Raw genomic sequence first — 19534 nt, forward strand, 5'->3', positions numbered from 1 at the left:
CTTTTCGCTAGGTGCAGGAAAGTTTTATGCCATTGAACAAGGTGCAGATTAGACGTGTCTTAGAATACCACACAGAGGAAAAACTTCATGATCTGAAGTTGAACTAAGTGGCTTGTGCATTACATCAGGTTTAAAAAATAAGATTTATACTTTTTTTCTTTTTTTTTTTTTTTAATTTTAATCAGATACCCAGGTGAACTCTAATTTCTATCCAATTTATGAAGAAAGTTGAATTCAACTTAACTAAAACAAATGCAGAAAAGAGCCTTTGCAGGAGGGAAGAAAATAACCTATGGGAAGACTAGAAAAAGCAAACTCTGTCTAAGGTAACAGAGTGATGGCTGAGAGGGGATATGATTGCTCTTTAAAATAACCTAGATGGGGAGTTGGTTTATGCTACAGGATAATGTTGGACTGTAACAAATAGGATGGACATAAATAAAAACAGTTAGAAGACTGTTCCTTGCTACTAGAGGAGAATTTGGGAAAAAAAAGAAGTGCAGTAACAGTAAGATAAGAGCCTGGATTAGGTTCATGAAAGGATTACATACTGGTCTCTTGCTAGCAGGAGGCAGCATTGGCAAATTGTCCTTGCTCATTAACTCAAATGTAAATACTGCAAATTCCCTCCTTTTTCTTCCTTCTGCAGTGCATTAAGCATGGAGCATGGAAAAAAAATCTTGTCTCTTGCAGCGGGAAAGCTAGCACAGGAGAATACCAGTAAAAGTTTTACATGTGGCCTCAAAACTCAAACCACAGAGCCATGAAGTGGACAAAATGACGCAAATGGTGACGTCAAGGTCTCCCAACACTCTCATCCATGTTAAATAATTGAAAAGTCTCCGACAGTTACTGAGCCCAGAAAACAAACCTGCGCGCAGCAACAGCAGCTGAAGAGATGAATGCACTGACACGGGACAGGGCAGTTTTCTGCCAAGTTTAGTCTTGAAAACTGATTATGCAGCAAGTGCTCCAGCATCCTGGCATCAGCAGAAATGCACAAAATGGGCTGCTATCCCCCCAAACCCTTCCCATCCCCACAGCGTACTCAGAGCACAAAATCTGGATACATTGGTACGGACCATATTCTAGATGCTAGCAGAGAGTAGAAGGCAGTGAGCCATTTTCTTGCACTTATGCAAAAATCATGTTAATATAATATCCTCATACAGACATAACAAATTAAGGCATCACCTGGATGGCAACTCTCACTGAGCAATACTTCCGGCTGCCAGGAATTCAGAAATCAGGTTACACCCCGCTAAGGAATCCAGAGCACATTACACACAGAGCAGCCTATTCCATACCCCTAGACACAGTGGCAATCCTACCTTGTTTTTTCACAGTTTTCACCACCTACTCCTATTTGTGATTGCATCCCCCCCAGTAAATTTAATCCATTCATCCTCATTAATGAATCATGATATAATAAAAGAAAATAAATATTCACCGATTAATGAATTTTTAATGGAAAGAAGGCAAAAAAAGTCAAATCACATGAAATTGACAAAGACTGTATTTTTATAAACTGAAATAGCAATGCCAAATTTGCTTTGTTCTCTAGGTGGCAAGCCAAAAAAAATGCAGAAAACAGTAAAAACATGTTCACATCATCTGTTATGATGTTTCCATGAAAGGCCTGTTGCAGAGATGAGCATTTTCAGTCACCTGAGTTTAAAAAAAAAAAAAAAGCTATGGTACTAAAAGAGCCAAAAAAGAGCCAATTTTTGGCCTGTAAACTATCAATATTCTCATGTAAGGTAACAGGTGTTATAATAAAGGCCATAGGATTTGGCTTATAAAACATAGTAGCAACAAAAATTTTAAAATGAACAGCAAAAAACAACCAAACAAACAAATACTAAAGATCAACAGAAACAAAATGAAGTTATAAAAAAGTTTGAGAGAGTCTTCTTTTGTTTTCCTTGTCCAGAGAGAGTCACTAGGTTATGACACTGTCAAATGGCACAATGAAAGAGTTAAATTTAGATATAGGATTAAAAACTGAAAGGTATAGATAGGCTCTGATGAGAGCAGATCAGATCATTAGAAGTAGTAACAGATGGACAGGAGTAACAGGAACAATTTGAAGATTTTTGTACTTAACTGAAAAGGGTAAAGATCAAAGCAATAGACGTTGCATGGACTAAGGTTTAAATACTGAGAACCCAGACCACATTTTGTGGTTTGGAGAAGTTCCATATTAGAAATGTTGCAAATGGAAAAAAAAGTTTGTCAAGGTTAAGGCAACTTTGCTTGGGTTCAGGGGCCTACACAGAGCCAAAGATGATACAAAGGAAGCTGGAGAGGGAATTAGGATGAAGCATAGGTTTGAGGTCTCTACACAAGGCTTCTCAGGAGTCAAAAAGAGGCATTAGAACCTTTCTGAAGAAACAGAAAAAAAAAAAAGAAGAGAGAGACAGGCCCTAATACAGTAAATTAAGCATACAGAAGAATATAATCAAATGCGGAGTTGACGAAGAGTTAGTGAGAGCTGACACGCACTCTGGTCAGCTGAAAACATCTGGCATCTGAGATGCCAGTAGTACACAGGACGTGTCATAAAGGACCGGGCTGGCATTACAGTTGAAGTAGTCACGTTGGGATCCCTGAAGTAATAGCTGGAAAAATAACTGTCATGTATTACTGAGCCAAAATTCAGCATTTAAAACAGGCCCAGGATCAATATGCATAGATTTTATGGTCGTATAAGAAACTTACAGATGAGACTAAGTTACATTGCAATTTCATGGTAACGGACAAAAATGTCCTTTGGTGTCATTAGTGTTTCTCCAACATGGCAGGGAATAGGCGTGGGACAGGTTCTAAGTACTTAGCTTCATACTGCGAGGGATGATCAAGCAAGCGTCAGGAAAACAGGGAAAAGTACTCCAAATGAGATCAAGTGCCATTACAGGAAGAACCACACTAGTTAAAAGAGCACTGCTTATTTATGTCCCCAGCAGCTGAGATCAGGAGGTGAAGAAAAATATGAGGTGCACCTCCAAATATCACCAGAAGAAAAGTCTGACTCAGAAATTGTGCTGTGCCTTTATGCGATTGCCACCTCGAGTGGTTCCCTCTAGAGCACATGAAAGAGATGTTGACAAAGGAAGGTTCATCTACACTACTACAAGGACTCTGAAAAGCCTGACTAGAAGAAATGAGAAGAGTGCAGGTTACATATCCATGACACAACAAACACCTCCCAAGCACTGAAAGACCAAGGTAGAGTTTTCAGTAAAAGGCAACTGACCATTAGAAACCGGATTAGGATCACCAAATCACTTCTCTCAAGTCAGCTGTTGCTAACATACTCTTGACATTTAAGTAGAGCACTTCCCTTTGGCAACAACAGAACTGTGTGTGCCATATTAAAATATCTTGGATTTGTTTCTTTCTGCTCCCATGGTGAGGAGTTGCTAAAAATTCCTGGACTTCAGAACTCCAGCAATAATTCCAAAACAAAATGTTGGAAGTACATTTTTTTAAATGCCTGCAGCAACAAAAATAGCACATCCCTAGGACCTTGAGCATCTCAGGAATTCAACATCCAGTTGCATAACTTCTCCAATTTCTTTTTCCCAACTCTAAGACTCAGTGTTGGGGGGGTGGTGGGGTAGAGAAAGAGTATCACAATCTTAAAAGCAAGGTGCTGTCTATGCAGTCCAAAAGCCAACAGGACACTCCATGTCACAAGATTATGAAATTTACTCCAGAAAATGCGTCTGGTACAAGACAAGATAGTTTGTCTTACTGATTTGCACCCCTCTTAAGGCACTTCAATTTCAGTTTCGACTTTTCCTCCTCTTCTATGTTCTACTGGTTCTTCAACAACAACAAAAAAAAATAGAGTGTACAGCATGCCCTTTTCTGCTCTAGCTTAAGCATGCTGGGGGATTATCACAACTGAGGTGATATCTATCTGCACTGTGTCCTTTGCTGAAGGAGACACTGTGCCTTGTGTTGCTCCTCCACCAACATCAAGCTGTACTCATCATCAATGCTAATAATGGTACTAGCTCCAAAAAGAAAGTCTCCTCTTGTTAGACAGGAGGTGGCAGTTACACACAGACAACACACGTACAATCATACTTTCTAACAACTCCTATCTGGACAGAAATGAATCAAAATCTACAGTGTGATTTTGTCCAGACCCTGCTTCTGTGATGAGAATGCAACCACATCAAAATCCCAGAAACAATCACCATTCTGAAACAGCACTGTCTCAAAGGCAACATTGATCTTTTATGATCCTTATCGTGGAATTTATCTATTCATCACTCTCACACCCCACAGAGTTGTAAGGAATAGCAAGTACTACTGCAGATTCTCTTGTCAGCTATCCTCACTTCCTTTTCTGCATCTTAATGAAGAACTTAATATAAAATAATTATTCACAGATTGTTCTCTCAACTCCAACTGTTAATTTAAAAGAAGCAAGCACATAAATCCCTCCAGGAGTCCTAAAGCACAGTCTCTATATGCAGAGAGTTATTATTTTTAAACACTTATAAAAATTAGTCCATGACACACAAAAAGCTTATTGCTATTCTACATTTCTATCACACCCATCACTCAACTTTGTAGCTTCAGGTTCCCCTATCCTGGATGTGAAAACTGAAAATGCCATATGTGTGGGGTTTACTTCGAAGCTAACAGCATGTATGTGAGAACAGCATATGAGCTTACAAAGCCATACAGAACAGAAAAATTAAAATCGTTTGTCTGTCAGGTACCAGAAGAACAATAGACAGCATTAACAAATGACATTTACTTATTTTCAGAGCTCATTTTTAGAGAAGTGAGCTCTTGTGCTTCAGAAGCAAAGTTAATGGAAACAGAAAGAAAGGTTATCTGGGTTTCTACCAAAATTCTATCCATGTATTCTGAAAATGGATTACATGTTTTAAATCACTATCTTGGTAGCCAGTTTTTAATAAAGCTCTTGCTCTGTTTGGAAAGCTTTTTTTCTGGCTCCCATTCCCCATCTATTTTTTCTCCCTCCTCCCAGTTTTTGTGTGCGTGTTGGGAGAGGTGTAGGGAAAATGAAAAGGCAAACATCTGCTACTGCCACGTGTCTTCCAGCTACTGGATGGGGCTGGGATATGGAGAGAACGAGTCTTTACAACTCTACAAGCTCATCTTCTGCTTCCACACCTCAGTGAGCAGGACAGGATCACTAACACTGCAGCCCTTGCTCGCTCCCTGTCTTGCAAAGAATTAGTAGAAAATGACTCAATTCTTAACTCTGGACTCTTTCCATCCCTTTTACCAGCACCAATGAGGATGCCAGTTAAGACATTATGATCTGCAAGCACCACAGAATGGTACGCTCTGGCACCACACTCTCAGAAGGACATTCTTGGCAATACTGTTTATCACCAAATCTGTGAATATTAGCAGACTAGTATCTGGTAGCACTAATGCACCTCATCACAGCTTTTAGCTACTAAATTTAGGAAAAAAAAACTTCCTGTAGTTGAGGGGGAAAAACAGCACCCCATGACATGGGACACAGAACCACAGAAGGGCTGAGGGTAGGAAGTCACCTCTAGAGATTGTCCACTCCAGCTCCCCTGATCAAAGCAGCAACAGCTAAAGCAGGTTGCTCAGAACCGTATCAAGTTGAGTTTTGAAAATTTCTGAGAATGAAGCTCCACGGCCCCTACTCCCAGTTCTGTATCATCTACACATTCACTGAGGGTGCACTCTGCCCATCATTCAGATCACTAACAAAGATACTTGTTTCATGCTAATTTTTTTTAACTTTTTTGCAGTTCAATAACTGATGCCTCTACCTCTCCTGTATGGGCTTGTCTATTCACTATAACAAATAGCTTTTTCAGTCCTGCATAAAGCGCAGTAACTCAATAATTATGAACTCTACATTCAGGTCTGATAATCTCCAGACTTCCTTTATGGACTGCAAGAATCCATACTGCTCTCTTATAACATTCAAGGTTATTCAGGAATTGAAAATTGAGCAACACAGACCCATTACACAATGAACCTTTGATCTGTAAAATCCAACCCAACATTAAATTTTATTTTTTATGACTTGACTTTAAGATTTACTCCAGCTCTGGCTTATTCCAAAATCTCAGGAGGCTGCTCCAATAATTCATTTTGAAATTTTGAACACTGATCCATCAGACACAAAACAAAATTATGGCTCACTACTAAAGTCAAACAGAAAAAGAACATCTGCTGTTGGGAACAGAGCTGATCAGCTGTGAGCTTTTCCACTGGGAAACTCATAAAATGAGCTACTAGAGAGTTCAGCATGTGTTCTTGTAAGGAAGGAACAATAGGAAATACTTTCACTTATTTATTCTTTAAAACTATCCCAGAGAGCGGCAATTACAGCATACATGTCTTCCCCAGTATGGACACAAAGCACAGGAAAAAAGAAAAAAAGCAAAACTAAAAAACCCACCCCTCTCCTCCCTCCCCCCCAACCCAACAAACTAATAATAAAATTGCTATCAAACCAAAGTTTCCATTATAGAGTGAAATCAGTCAGCTCATTTTGTCCTTGTTCCTGACGACATCTTCTGCTACTAACAGCATTGTGGAAACTCTGTAAGGAAGGTTAGAGCAGCCCACATCCTCCAGCAGTGCTACTATTAACACACTAGTGGAAACATCCTGGCTGAAGACTGGGCATAATCATTATTCAGTAAAAAAAGAAGTACATTTCATCTCTGAAAACAGGAAGCAAAAAATCTATAATGCTTGCGTTGAACAATTTCTTTGGGTAGGTGACAAATACTTGAAACACACATATGCAATAAGTTAAATTTAAGATGTTGCTGAAAATTGAAAGAGCGCCTTGTATCACAATTTTCAGGTTTTGATAGTTGGGAGGAGCTGAAATTCAGTCTTTTATCATCACAAAAGCCACAGTGCTACGCAATGTGGTAGGTATTTTTCATTACAAAGAAGCTAGCTGTATCATTATTATGCTGGCCATCGCTTCCTTTCATAAAATCCTGCTTTCAGATGCTTATATTTTTGCAAAACTTCAAATTTGCACTGACATTTCCCCTTGCAACTCTTCGCTTGTATTCAGAAACTTTTATCCAGCAAAGCCACTTCCAGAAGACTAATGGGACACTGTTTTACTAATCACCTACTACTAATCTCCTTGAAGGGCACTGCTCTGGACTCCGAATAATCTCAGTGTAGGTTTTGTTTCAGAGATTGGCAAGTGGATGCCCAAATTTTGGAAATTTGAAGAATTTGCTATCTGAAAACCTGCAGATAGCTTTGCTTGTACTAAAACAGAAGACTTGAATTTCAGCATGATCAAAGTCTCTGAAAGTCTACAAATTTCTCAATGGGTACTTAAAGATGACCAGCAACTTCAACTGTCAGATGTCAATACACTTCAACCCCCCCCAAAACCCAACACACAAGTGTAAGAGTTTGAAACTGGAAAGCTAAAAAAGTGCACACAAACAAAATCTCTTAGCTGATGTTTTTTAACCTGAAGAGCATAAGCCTCTGAACTGCTTCAAAGGAATTTATAAAGAAGCAATTGAGAAATATAAGCTGTAGCCAGCAAACTTACATTCTATAAAAAACAGTAACAAAAACAAAAAAAATGAAAACTGCTGGACCATAAAGATACACTGTGGTGATGAGAAATGCAGGGAGGTTAAGGGGTATTTCAGGAGTCTGATCACCCCAGAGAAAGAGATCGGCTTTCTCTGCTCCAAATGATGACAGTTCATAATCTTGTCCTCTCAATTCAATTGTCATAATCAAGCTATATCTGCACCACAGAAGTAGATACGCACTCTCCAGCCTACGGCAATGTTTGGAAAAAAAACAAAAACAAACAAACAAACAAACAAAAACAACAAAAAAAACCCACCAAAAAGCAGACCGCATTTCAGCTTCTTCCACTATCTCTGCTTTTCAAAATACTAAGTCAAATGTCATACTGCCTAACTGCTTATTCTCTTAACATGCTGCTTCAAGGAATCATTTCACCAGGATGTGACTTCAGACTGCCGTTTGCATTCCAGTGCTGATTCCTTTTCCAAACTGCACTGAACTGCAGCATGCCTATGAACCTACAAATCACAACCTTTCTGAACTGGAACTTGCTCACTGAATAAAGTAAAACAGAATTTAAGTTGTATATCATCAGCCAGCTTCTGTTCTATGTCACACAACCGGACTGCCCGACTAGCAGCAAGAGTTGCACTACAAACCTGGGAGGATTAATGGTAGAGAAAGGATTTGAAGAAGAAAGGCAGTACTTCTGGAAATCTGTGTTGAGCTCCTGCTTAACTATGAAGAATACTGACATAACAGAGTGACTGAGTCTTAAGAGGTCCATCATTATCAAGCTTCTAATCTACTTCTCTCCCACTGCAAAGTATTTTGGGGTGGAGAAGCTGATTCATAGATTGGCTGACACCATTTAAAAGGTTTTTCTCCATCTTGCGATGGATATGGGAGGTTGGAGGAGGTTTCCCTGCGTCATCTGTGTCACGACTGCCAGCCAGACTTATGCTGTCTTCTGTCCTGCCAGCTTCTAGCCTCTTACAGTTCTACATCAACACAAAGTGCAATTTATCACACTTCAGGCTCTTGTGAATCACTACAGACAATTCATTGCCATTTGCCAGCGTGGAAGGATGTACAGCGCTGAGACTGCCTGCCTCTGCTCTTGCCTGACGAAAACCATGGAAGACCACAAGTGTATTTCCGCTGCTCATCCTTCTGAAATGATCTGGGCTCTCTTTCTTGCATTTTGGAAACATTGGCTCCCTGGCCTAAATGCACATTCTGACAATCCTGAGTACTTGTAAAACCCCTTTGGTTATCTCCTGAGCAGTGGTGGTGGTATATCAGCAAACCACAGTAGTCTCTTTCAGGTGCCAAGCTCATTACAACCCTGCTCCCCTCCTGGACATTCATTAGAGCAGCAGGGTAGAAAGCCTAGGAGACAAATAGAAAAGGTCTCACAGTCACACCACAGCTGTGGTGCCACTCCTCACCTCTATAAGAAGCAAGGCCAAATCTGAGGCAGATTATTTCTTTGAGATAGCTTTCTGCATTACACCACTTATTTGCTGCATTAGAAAGCAAGGAAGTATTTTATAGATCATATCTTAATCCCAGTCTCGGCTTTCTGCATCTTGCCTGCTCTGCAAAAGCCCACCCCCAGCTCCATATTCTGACCGAACTACTACCCTCCCATGAGGTTTCTTCCTCCTAACATCCCAAACTCCACAAATATTTGCTCTGCCACTAAAGCTTTGAAAACTTGTTTGCTGAATGAAAGGATAAAGTAAGGTACTATTAACAATGAATGACTGTGGAAAACCACAAAAACATACTTAACAGAAAATACATTTTTTAAGCTGTTTTCAGGTATAATAAGAAGGATGAGGTAAGATACAAGGACCACTCTTTTGACATGTTCCAGCAGGAACTCTGCTTTGGGCAGAGCCTTTCTAATGTGAAGATGGGGGCAGAGACGAGCGATGAATGAGAAGGCTCTAACACCTGGGTGCATGGATTTGAATAAGCTGGAGATGCAGGAGGAGCTGGGGGCTTCTGCTGAGCTCCTGTGGTCACTGATACTGCTGTTCCAGCAGCAGTCTGACTGACAGCTGCCATACACTTCCTCTAAGTAAATGCCATGACACAAAGCAGTGTATTACCTCTACCTTGTCTTGCATTGCCTCTCCACGGTTGTGCGTGTTTATTATTCTGCCACTGAAACCTCTTCAAGAGAGCACATGCTGCGGTGGTGGTGGTGCCATGGCGAGCAGGGCTCCCAGCACATGCTGTAGCCTGCCTGTGGGAGACAGGCTGTGCAAAAGAAATAACCAGGCACAACCCACCGGACACAGGCACTTGAAAGGAAAAGGAACTTCTTGGCTCCAGCTGACCCTGGCTCTATTGGACATTTTCCTAATCCCTAGGCAATCTGCGAGCCAGGGAGACCTACACAGTCCCACACTGACTCCTCCGAGGCCTCCTCACCCATAACCATTCCTTCATCCTCTTCTCTATGAAGAGCTTCATGACCTTTGCACATACCAAGAATCCTTGCTGCACTGAGGGTTATCATGCAGGTTCCTTACACCGTCCTGCTTGTAAGCGAGCCTCCACCATGGCCCTCCCCTATACAAACATCCCCACCAATGCATTCACACCTGCTGATGAGAAGCAAGAACTGGTGTGTTGCAGAGGCTTGTACTTCCTCAGCATGAAGTTCCCAGCAAAGCTGGCTCTGGCCATACTGCTGTCAGGCTGCTGGATGCAGGGGCAGCTGAACAGCAGTAAAGTCTGAATTTAATGGATGTCTGAGAGAAAAATAAATCACATGATATCCAGCCTTCTCATAAAGATATCAGATACGATGTATGGATCCTCACGGATGTGTAGGGGTTACAAGTGAGGATGATTCAGAGCAGAAAGGCAAGATGCAGCTAGTAAAAAGGTCTGTGGCTAAGCAAGCCATTATTAAAAAAAAAAAAAAAAAAAAAAGTTGAAAAGACAGTTCCCAATCCTGACAAAGGGAACCTCTCTTCCATTTCTTTACACCAGCTTTAATCCATCAGAATTAGATCATGCAGAAACACAGTGAAAATATGGTTGCTGCATGATGTAACAATATATCAAGCTCTCTCTTGGAAAATCCTTGGATTTATCATTTTACAGAATTACAACTCAAGTAAAATTTGAATCAATTTATTTTCAGTTTAGCACCCTGCACAGATTGTAGGCTATGGGAGTTTCTCCCATCTACCAGATCAATGGTAAGGAAGAGGATATTGCACTGTCCATGCAAGCTGCCTTAGGCATAGCTGCACTGTAAATGGCTGGCAGGTAAGAGAGGTGTCACTTCATGAGATTTACACAAATCCATCAAAATCTAAACTGGTGACTTAATGGTACAGAGAGTATTAGCATTGTTTTTACTGCTACAGGCATGCATTTTTCACTACAGAAATATTACTGATGCAATTTTTTACCTTCACAGTACATTCCCTTGAACAATCCTGGGCTATGTAAAACTGTATATCAATTACTGGGTTATTTGGGCTTTCTATTGTTGTATAAATCTAGTTCCTACTTTTTAAATTCACAGGCACCAATGAAACAATTAGAAGTTTACATCATGGGCTAATGAGTGAAGATCTTTTCCTGTCTTAGGACTGGTATAAAATACAACTTCTATGCTCAAAGACTATGGCCTGTGAAATCTACAGGGAATTTCAGGCACAGGGAAATACTCAACATCCTTACAGCAAATATTTAACACCTCATCACCTTTGGCTCATTTGGTTACCACAGCACTTCAAGTGCATATCCATTCGCTGAAGTCATTCTCAGCTGTAGCTATCAGGGATAAAAAATTAGGATCAGTCCAAGAAACAAGATCCTCAGGCACATACATCAAATAAAACCAACAGAGAACTGCCCCCCAAACCTGTACTGAAACTTCAAAATGATTTTCAGGCAATCTGAACAGCTGGATGGACAAGAAAGAAAAGCATTCATAAATTCTTTCCTTAGATCTATAAAGGTAGCTCCTTCTGAAATTATTGAGAATTCAAGATTCAAGCACCAAGAGATAATGTGGTTTGTTGAATAGACATTAATATATAATGCAGAATTAATCATAATTTTGCTTCAGTTTACCCATGCAAAACACCCACAAGATCAGGCTCTCCCACATATAAAAATATGTAGCTAGGTAAGGTGTTTCTCATCAACCAAAACCAAAAAGACCTAATTCAGGGTTCACACTTGAAACCAATTGCCTCACTCTTTCACATGCACAAAAAGCCAAAAACCCACGAAAAAATTCCCTCGTTGCACCAGACCGCAGAAACCACAGAGACTTTTGTGATATAGTGTCTGTGAGTGTAAATGACGCTCAACTGATCAAAAATAAAATTATACAAACTCCCCCAAACAAACAAACAACAGAACCCCCAACAATATTGTCTATAGCCATTGTAACTACTCTTGTTTCTTCTCCACCCGTCCTTCTCAGCCTGCTTGCTGTTCTTGGTTTCACTTGATTTGATGTAAAGTGTGTAAAATGAGGAATAAAGATCACATAATGACTTCTAAAAGATACAAAATATGTTCAAATAGAATATCAGAATTCAGACTTACAGTTCCCATGGCTTTAAAAGTCAGATCTGCCAAATTATTTTAATTTAGAAACAAGATCAAACCAAAAATCCCACTTTCAGAATTCCATTTTATTTCCTTCCTTTAGTTAAAAAAAAAGAAAAAAGAAAAAAGAAAAACGAAAAGGTAATACAGTAAGCAATTTTGGAGAGGTTTTCTTAACTTAAATATCTTTAATCTTGCCTGAATAGAGAAATATTATACAGTGTTACTACTTGCCTATCGAAATGCAGTATCATTTCCTCAGCGTTCTAGTGCATCCCTTTAAGGACTAAATAACAAACTTGCACCAAAAGCCGGAGCTATTATTTTTGTATCATAACTGTGTGAACAGGATCAGCCTAAAATGCTCAAGAAGTTGCCTTTTTGTGGTTGTCGTCTTCCACAATCACTGCATTTTCCAATAAGGCACTGTTGAGCAGGGGAAGAACAAGCAGAGCAGCTCCACTCCACCTGTGCCACTCAGAGTAAGAAGTGCGAAGAGCCAGAGAAATATCTGTGGCTTTGAAGCTGAACATCATCTTCCCTCCCTTAGTTTACCTTCAAACAATCCTTATGGATTCACGCTCCGCTCAAGTCAACTCCATCTACGTGTGTCACTTATTGAGTCTCGCTTACGCCCAAATTGGTAGATAGGTCTGGGAAATTTTCTTTTCTCTTTTAAAACCCTCCAGCAGCACTGAGGGGTTGATGAGGGAAAGGATACACAGCTTAGTGCACTCAAGCACACCTCACACCAAGGTAAGGAACACTTATCTTTCCCAGACACATCATACTGCAACACAGTAAGACGCAATGCAACATCAGGGTTAGGAAACATAAAAGGAAAAGGAAACACTGAAAAAGTGAGGCTGAAATAAGAGCTTTCCTTGGAAACTACATTAGTGTTTCTACATCTTAACAGAAACACAATGACGAATGATTCAACTTCCTAACAGAGCATTTATTTACTCTTGTTTACCAGGAGATTTAAGAATGTCTGACTGAACTGGATCAATTCAGCTTCAATGCAATGAAATTCTATCCGTCAACAATCTCTTATTATTTTTATTGTAACTTTTTTATTGTGAATTACCAGAGAATCTGATTCCTTTGAAATTAAGTATTTCAGCTAGTTTAAATGATAGCAAGCCAAAGGAGAAGAATAATCTGGGTATCTTTCAGCAACAAAAAATATTTCTGAAAGAGGACTTTTTAAATTGGGCATTTAAAGCTGTAGCAAATTGATATGGTGTAAGATTAGAAGAAGTCAAAAGAGAAGGCATTACGTTAAAAAAAAACAACATTTAAAAACCAGAAAAACTTTCTCAGAGAATATGGTGGATTATTATTCACTTAAAACATTTAAAATAAGACTGGATATATTTAAAAGGCATATTCTTATTTAACTAGAAAACATAGGCCTGTTTGTGACACCATGATATTTTTGACTAGTAATATGTCCGAGATCTCTAGATGTTCACAGTGATCAAATCTGGCTTTAAAAATTTACAACCCTGTAAAATATGGCATGCAATCTGCCCTTCCCTTCCCTCTCTCAATTGAAAGGGTACAGGAGGATTCTTCTCAAAAACTGGGAAGTATTATTGTAGTTCATCCTTCTTTCTGTTGAAGAATTTTCTCCCAAATTCCCTCTTTCCCATTGATAAAGGCATCCCTTCATAGCCAACCACTTTATAAGCAGAAAACTGAGTTGGAATATGTAATAAGCTACTACCTCCACTTTCCCTTCAATATTATTTCTAGAATGATTTCTTTTAGTGCCGTTACATCCCAAGTAAGATATTGCCAAAAAAAATTGCAAAGCCCTGGATTGCCTGGAGCAAGAAGCAGGAAATTTACTAATTGTACTCCCATTCACCACATCTTAGTCGTAATTATGGTGAAGATCCTTGCTCCAAACAGCATCCCACAACTTTTCTGTTACATCTGCTCTATATCGTTCACATCTGTTTCACTCTCATACTTGTTAGCATATTTATAATGATGCATCAACCTAGATGATGCTGAAAAAGCTGAGGTTCTGCCAATGCATTGCATGTACTTGTGATCAGTGATTTCATACATACATACACACACACACGTAAGATATGAAATGCAACAAAGATACACACCAAAGAACCCATCAGCAGTAGACTACAATTTTCCTTAGACACTTGGTTTAAAATACTCCTAAAGCCTTTAAAAAAAGTCTCATTTTTGAGACAGGGAGATTCTATCCATTACTTAAGTCTGCATTAGTGGGCTGTCATGGCACCTCCACAGTCACAAGTACATGCTCTCGCAACATCAGCTTTGCCAATATTTTGCACTATTTATCATGGAAACGACAAGTAATGATAAGCTGATTCTCACTGCATGCAGAGGACCCCGCCGACCACTGTTAAATCACCATGAATCTCTTTACAGTGGCATTGCATGGGAAGACAGTGACACAACAGATCACCAGAGCACAGTACCTGGTCAGTAGCGGGAATCGACTCCCACCTACGCTTCAGCAAGTACAGAGATTTCCGGCTCATGATTTTGAATCTGCTCTAGAGGTCTTTCCACACTCGAGAAAAAGTCTTCTCCCAAACCAATATCAAGAACCTTATTTCTGACTCCAGTGCTTCATTGCTGTAGACGGCAGAGCTCCTCGGTGTGCACACGATTTTTGCAAGCTGCAAGGTTGAGATCAGTCACACCCAATCTTCTTCCGTTTCTCTAAAGCATCCGTCTCCTTATCATGCCATGAGAAAGGGAGGCAGTGAAAAGCCTAGCTTTCACTGACGAATTACCTCGCAAAAAGCATGGAGTAGGTAGACAACACCAGACGCACTCAATCTGAAAATAGCTGTTGCTTAGGAACTGGAGGGGTGAAACGAAGCACCTCAGATATATGATTGAGAGCTTTTATATTTAAAGAGAATTAAAAAGACTGGACCCCTGTGTTTCTCTCCCAATTATCATCCTTTTAAAATGTTGGAGAGACGACCACTCAGTTCCACTGTATCCTGGGGCTACGCCTACATCTTCGGCAAGCCAAACAAGGCTTGATGACAGAGCAACAAATAACTCCCACACATCCAAGTTCCCGTGTAAAAATGTGTGCACAAAGCATGTCATGGGTTCCACCTGAAATATATTAGGAGTATCAAGTATAATATTTAAGTAGAATAATTAAAATACAGTTTGCACATCTTTTCTGCAGAGGGATAATATGCCAAAGATGAATTCTGCTATTCACATTTTCTTGTAGCATGTACTGATATTAGAAATGGATATGAATATTTTCCCCTCACACAAGATGATGTGGTTTTACACACTGCACCTGTTATTTGAGAGATTTCTTCAGGCAGATGAAATATTCCTAAACATTTAGAAATTCTTTAACTTGGAACTCAATTTTGAAGTTTCCTGGCTAAATCCTAACACATATTAATTTTAAAAATTAAGCATGTGTTGTGGTTTAACCACAGCACTGCACCAGCAACCAGGAGGAAAATTAACTCTATCCCAGACAAAACCAAAACAGCATGGAACATAATGAAATTAACTTTGCACTTTCTGAATGATTTCAAATCCAGAGAGTGAGTTCTCTGCATGAAGCATTTACATCAGGCAGTGTTAACTTTCAGAGATTAAAAAGAAAAAAAAAGAGGGGGAGGGGGAAAAAAAAAAGAAAAAAGAAGAAGAGGTAGGTAGCCAGGAACTCATCTGCTCTTTGTAAGGCAACCTAATTCACTCTAATTACAGCAGCTTTGATAGTAAAATTGTTTTAAAAGATAAAGAATCCTACAACATACATATACATATAGATGCATGTAATGCGTAATAAAGTTGAGTGAGGCGTTGGTGTGGAAGCCAGGAGCAAGTTAAATATTGTAAAGATTGCTCTTTACTTGTCCCATTTACATTCTATTGAATTGCAGATGCTTATCAGGAGACAAACTCCTGCAAACAGAAATTCCATAAGCCTCAGTGTATTTCATTTGACATCCATCAGTACTGGTAACTACTTCACTTTGCATTTAACTCCCACAAGCAGAAAAAGAATATATTTTCCAAGTGGGTCATCAAGAAGCATGACGTGCACTGTAATAGTTTCCTCTCATGCTTCAACACATGCCATAGAAAACTTCTTAAAAAAAACTTGATAGAATTAGTTTTGTTTAATGAGTCTTGGTAGAATAATTTTATGAGTTTATATGTGGGTTTTAGTTTTACATTATGGTAAACTGGTGGTTCCACTTGCTTTTCTCTCAAGTGACACTGTTAACATTCACACACACAGGTGGCTTCCTAAGATCTGTCTTCCCATTTTCTTCAGTTTACTGCATAAAAATTAAAAGATGACATGGGCGACTAATAAACAAGCTCCCATTAACACAAGCTTAAACCCCTTCCTTCCCTCTCGCCGCTTGCCTGAGCAGCACAGGTTACCACTGGCCAGGAGAGACCTCTCCCGCCAAGTGCCTTTTCTCTGCTGGAGGAAAGCCTCATGGACCTTGGGAAACACCACAGACAACCGTATGACAGATCCTGCACACACTTGCCAGCCCATCTTTAAACAGCTGATGCATTGGTTTTGAAGGAGAGGCGTACCTAACAGATTACTCATCTTAATTTTTAAGCAAGGCCTTGTTTAATAAAAGGTACATTTATTAAGGACAAAAATCAGCATGTTTTTTATATTACATGCAAATATCGGATCCTCCTAAACTTCCAACCTTTTGAGGAATTAGTCAAATTAAATTCAAACTTATTCCTGTCAAAGACAGTTTTTAGAGCTGTGTAAAAGAGAGAGTCTAAGGCCATGGTGCAATAACTGAGGTTTATTTTCTTCCCCGTAATGAAACTTTTCTTCCTTGTTTCTTGTGACTGGACACTCTGATACCACACAGTAATCAGAGAACTTGGGTCATTTGCTTTTCCTACCCTATTCGAGATACTAAACATTTCTGTGGTATATGCTGATTGTTAGTTTTACAAGGTTCTTACAAGATTTATAATAATTAGCTCTCTAGAAGCTTTGTAGAACATCTGTGCACAGCACAAATGAAATAAGAGATTGCGCAGAGGATGGACTTGATCAAAACTATGCACTTCTTTTTAGAGGGATTTAGGAGGAAACACCTCACTGCTCTATCAAGGAGACCCTACAGATGCAGATTTTCTCCTGTTTTGAACACAGTCTCAGGGTGCAATTTTTTTTATTTATTTTTTTTTTTTTTTTTAATGAAATATGCAAAAAGAAAGACATTCTGCCTAAGGAAAAAAATAATCAGCAGGAGTGTCTTCTACAGGAAAATCTGATACATAGTTTTCTAGAATAGTGTTTTTAATAATTCAACAATATTCTTCAGGAAAGGTTCAAATGTCTGCAGGCTGACTTGTGGAGAATTCCACTGAACTTCCCCTCACCTCTTTTTTTTTTAATACGAAATGGTGGCAGCGTATATAAAACATCACACAGAGAAAGAACAAAACCACTCTCAAAGACAGAGAAAAATTTTACATTTATATTGAGTTATCTTCTTACAATTACCTCCTCCTCAGCCTCTAATGAAATCCAGAGAATTTAATCTATTTTTGAGTAACTAGTTATCTAATTTTCCCAAGTACGAGCTTCCCTAGCAGTACCCAACAAATGGTTTTACTTGCACTCCATATACATGGGCATTTGCAGCAAATGAGTTAATGTCCATGAGACCTCTTCCTTTGAAATCAGGCCATGCTGTGAAAGCCCTCCTTATTCTCAGGAAGGGACAAAAGAGAGTAACTAGACAATCCATTTATTTCTCTGGAACCCTCCTTGGAAGCAACCATAGCCTCATGAGAACAAATAATTAACAAATTACTCAGCAACTATTTCATCCTGTGAGTTCACTATTTCAGAAAACTCAAAAGGCACCTATTAAACAGCCCAACTCCGATTTCCTGCAGTAAGGTACCTTTTTGATAGTCAACTTCATCCATTTTACCTTTTAATTTAAAATCTATTTGGGCCAGATTGATACCACCTACCTTACACCTAAATCCCTTTCTCTAACGTTTCTTACTGGCTGGCTGTAAACCTTCAAAAATGTCCAGCTGGCACCATAAACCCCTTTAAGCATGGAGGCACACAGCCAACAGGATGCATCAGGCATGAGGACTTACACAGGACTTAAGCCTCCATCTCTGATGTAACATCAGTGCAGACTTCATATGAACTCCACAGAGCAGCCTCTAAATATTTTGCTGCCATAGGCAAAGCATTAGGACTCTGGTGCATGGTTCAGAGCATACGAAAGACTACTCAAGTTTTCATATGCACACAAAAATCAGATTAAAGATTGCAATGTTAGAAAATTTTAAGAAGTTTAAGTCACTTTAAGAGTCCTTCAAGAGACTACCTTCCCCTCAACAGTAGGTTACAGTCCAGTTTACCTTCTGCTCTTTGGACAGAAGGACATAACACGATCAACTAGCACATCAGATGAGGCAGGAGAGATTTTGTACTGAACAGGTCTCACTTGACTGGATAGGATTTCCCTGATCTCTGAAAATTCCTTAGTTTCCACTGAAAACTACTGTGCTTTCTGTTTTCTGTTTGTTTGTTGGTGGTGGTGGTGGTGATGGTGGTGGTAGTGTTTTTTTTTAATATTTTTGAAATGATAGACTGTTACCTAAAAAAATCAGCACTGCAGTCCTTCCTAAGCTGTTTAATGAATATCCTGCAAATTTCACACAGTTCTAACACCAATAATCCCTTTATTATTGAACAAGGTGAGAGAGACGTCGAAGTTTTACAAGTTTGTTAGGTTTTAAAGAAAAAACTGTAGAAAACATACACATATTATTTGAAACTGTATTCCTCTGTATTCCTTTGATATCCTAATGGTGACAGCTAAGTAAGAAATGCTTTACCAATACATCTATAATTCATCTCCCTGCTATTGAAAGAAACTTTCTGTTGGATGACTTAGATCTGTCTGGATCAACAGTATGGATTACAGCTCAAAAATTATATTAACAAAAGCTGTCACGGTTTTATGCTTTTTTGCATTGATTCAACCCTGCAAATATTAACCAAATGAACAACATTGCAAGTTTTGAATGGAAAACTTGCTGGAATACCTGAAACATACAAAAAGACAAAACCAAACACAAAATACTGAGCAACTGACCTGTGAGCCTCTGGGTCCTCGTTTGTGATCCCATTCAGAATGCCCCATGAGCTGAAAAACAAAGAAAAGCACAGGTGAGAAAGTGCACTGATTAGCTTTAATTGAAACACTCACACTTTCATATCCATTAAACATTTTCTTTGAAAAAACAAGTTTGCTTTTGTGATTTATTTCACACAACTTTTAGCTTCATAATGAGGGTG

At 39.2% G+C, this 19534-nt stretch overlaps 1 protein-coding gene across 2 annotated transcripts in view; it reads right to left on the reverse strand.

The window, feature by feature from the left end:
- Positions 1-19534, reverse strand: part of PDE3A (phosphodiesterase 3A) — a gene marked incomplete at its 5' end in the record, with an annotated part of 266489 nt that overhangs the window by 80934 nt on the left and 166021 nt on the right. For both annotated transcript variants that reach the window (XM_082063703.1, XM_082063704.1), the window contains one exon: positions 19332-19382. In XM_082063703.1, the coding sequence (XP_081919829.1) occupies positions 19332-19382 (51 nt within the window). The remainder of the gene's footprint in view (positions 1-19331; positions 19383-19534) is intronic.

This window comes from Streptopelia decaocto (assembly GCF_964273445.1).
Source record: "Streptopelia decaocto genome assembly, chromosome: 1".
Taxonomy (NCBI): Eukaryota; Metazoa; Chordata; class Aves; order Columbiformes; family Columbidae; genus Streptopelia; species Streptopelia decaocto.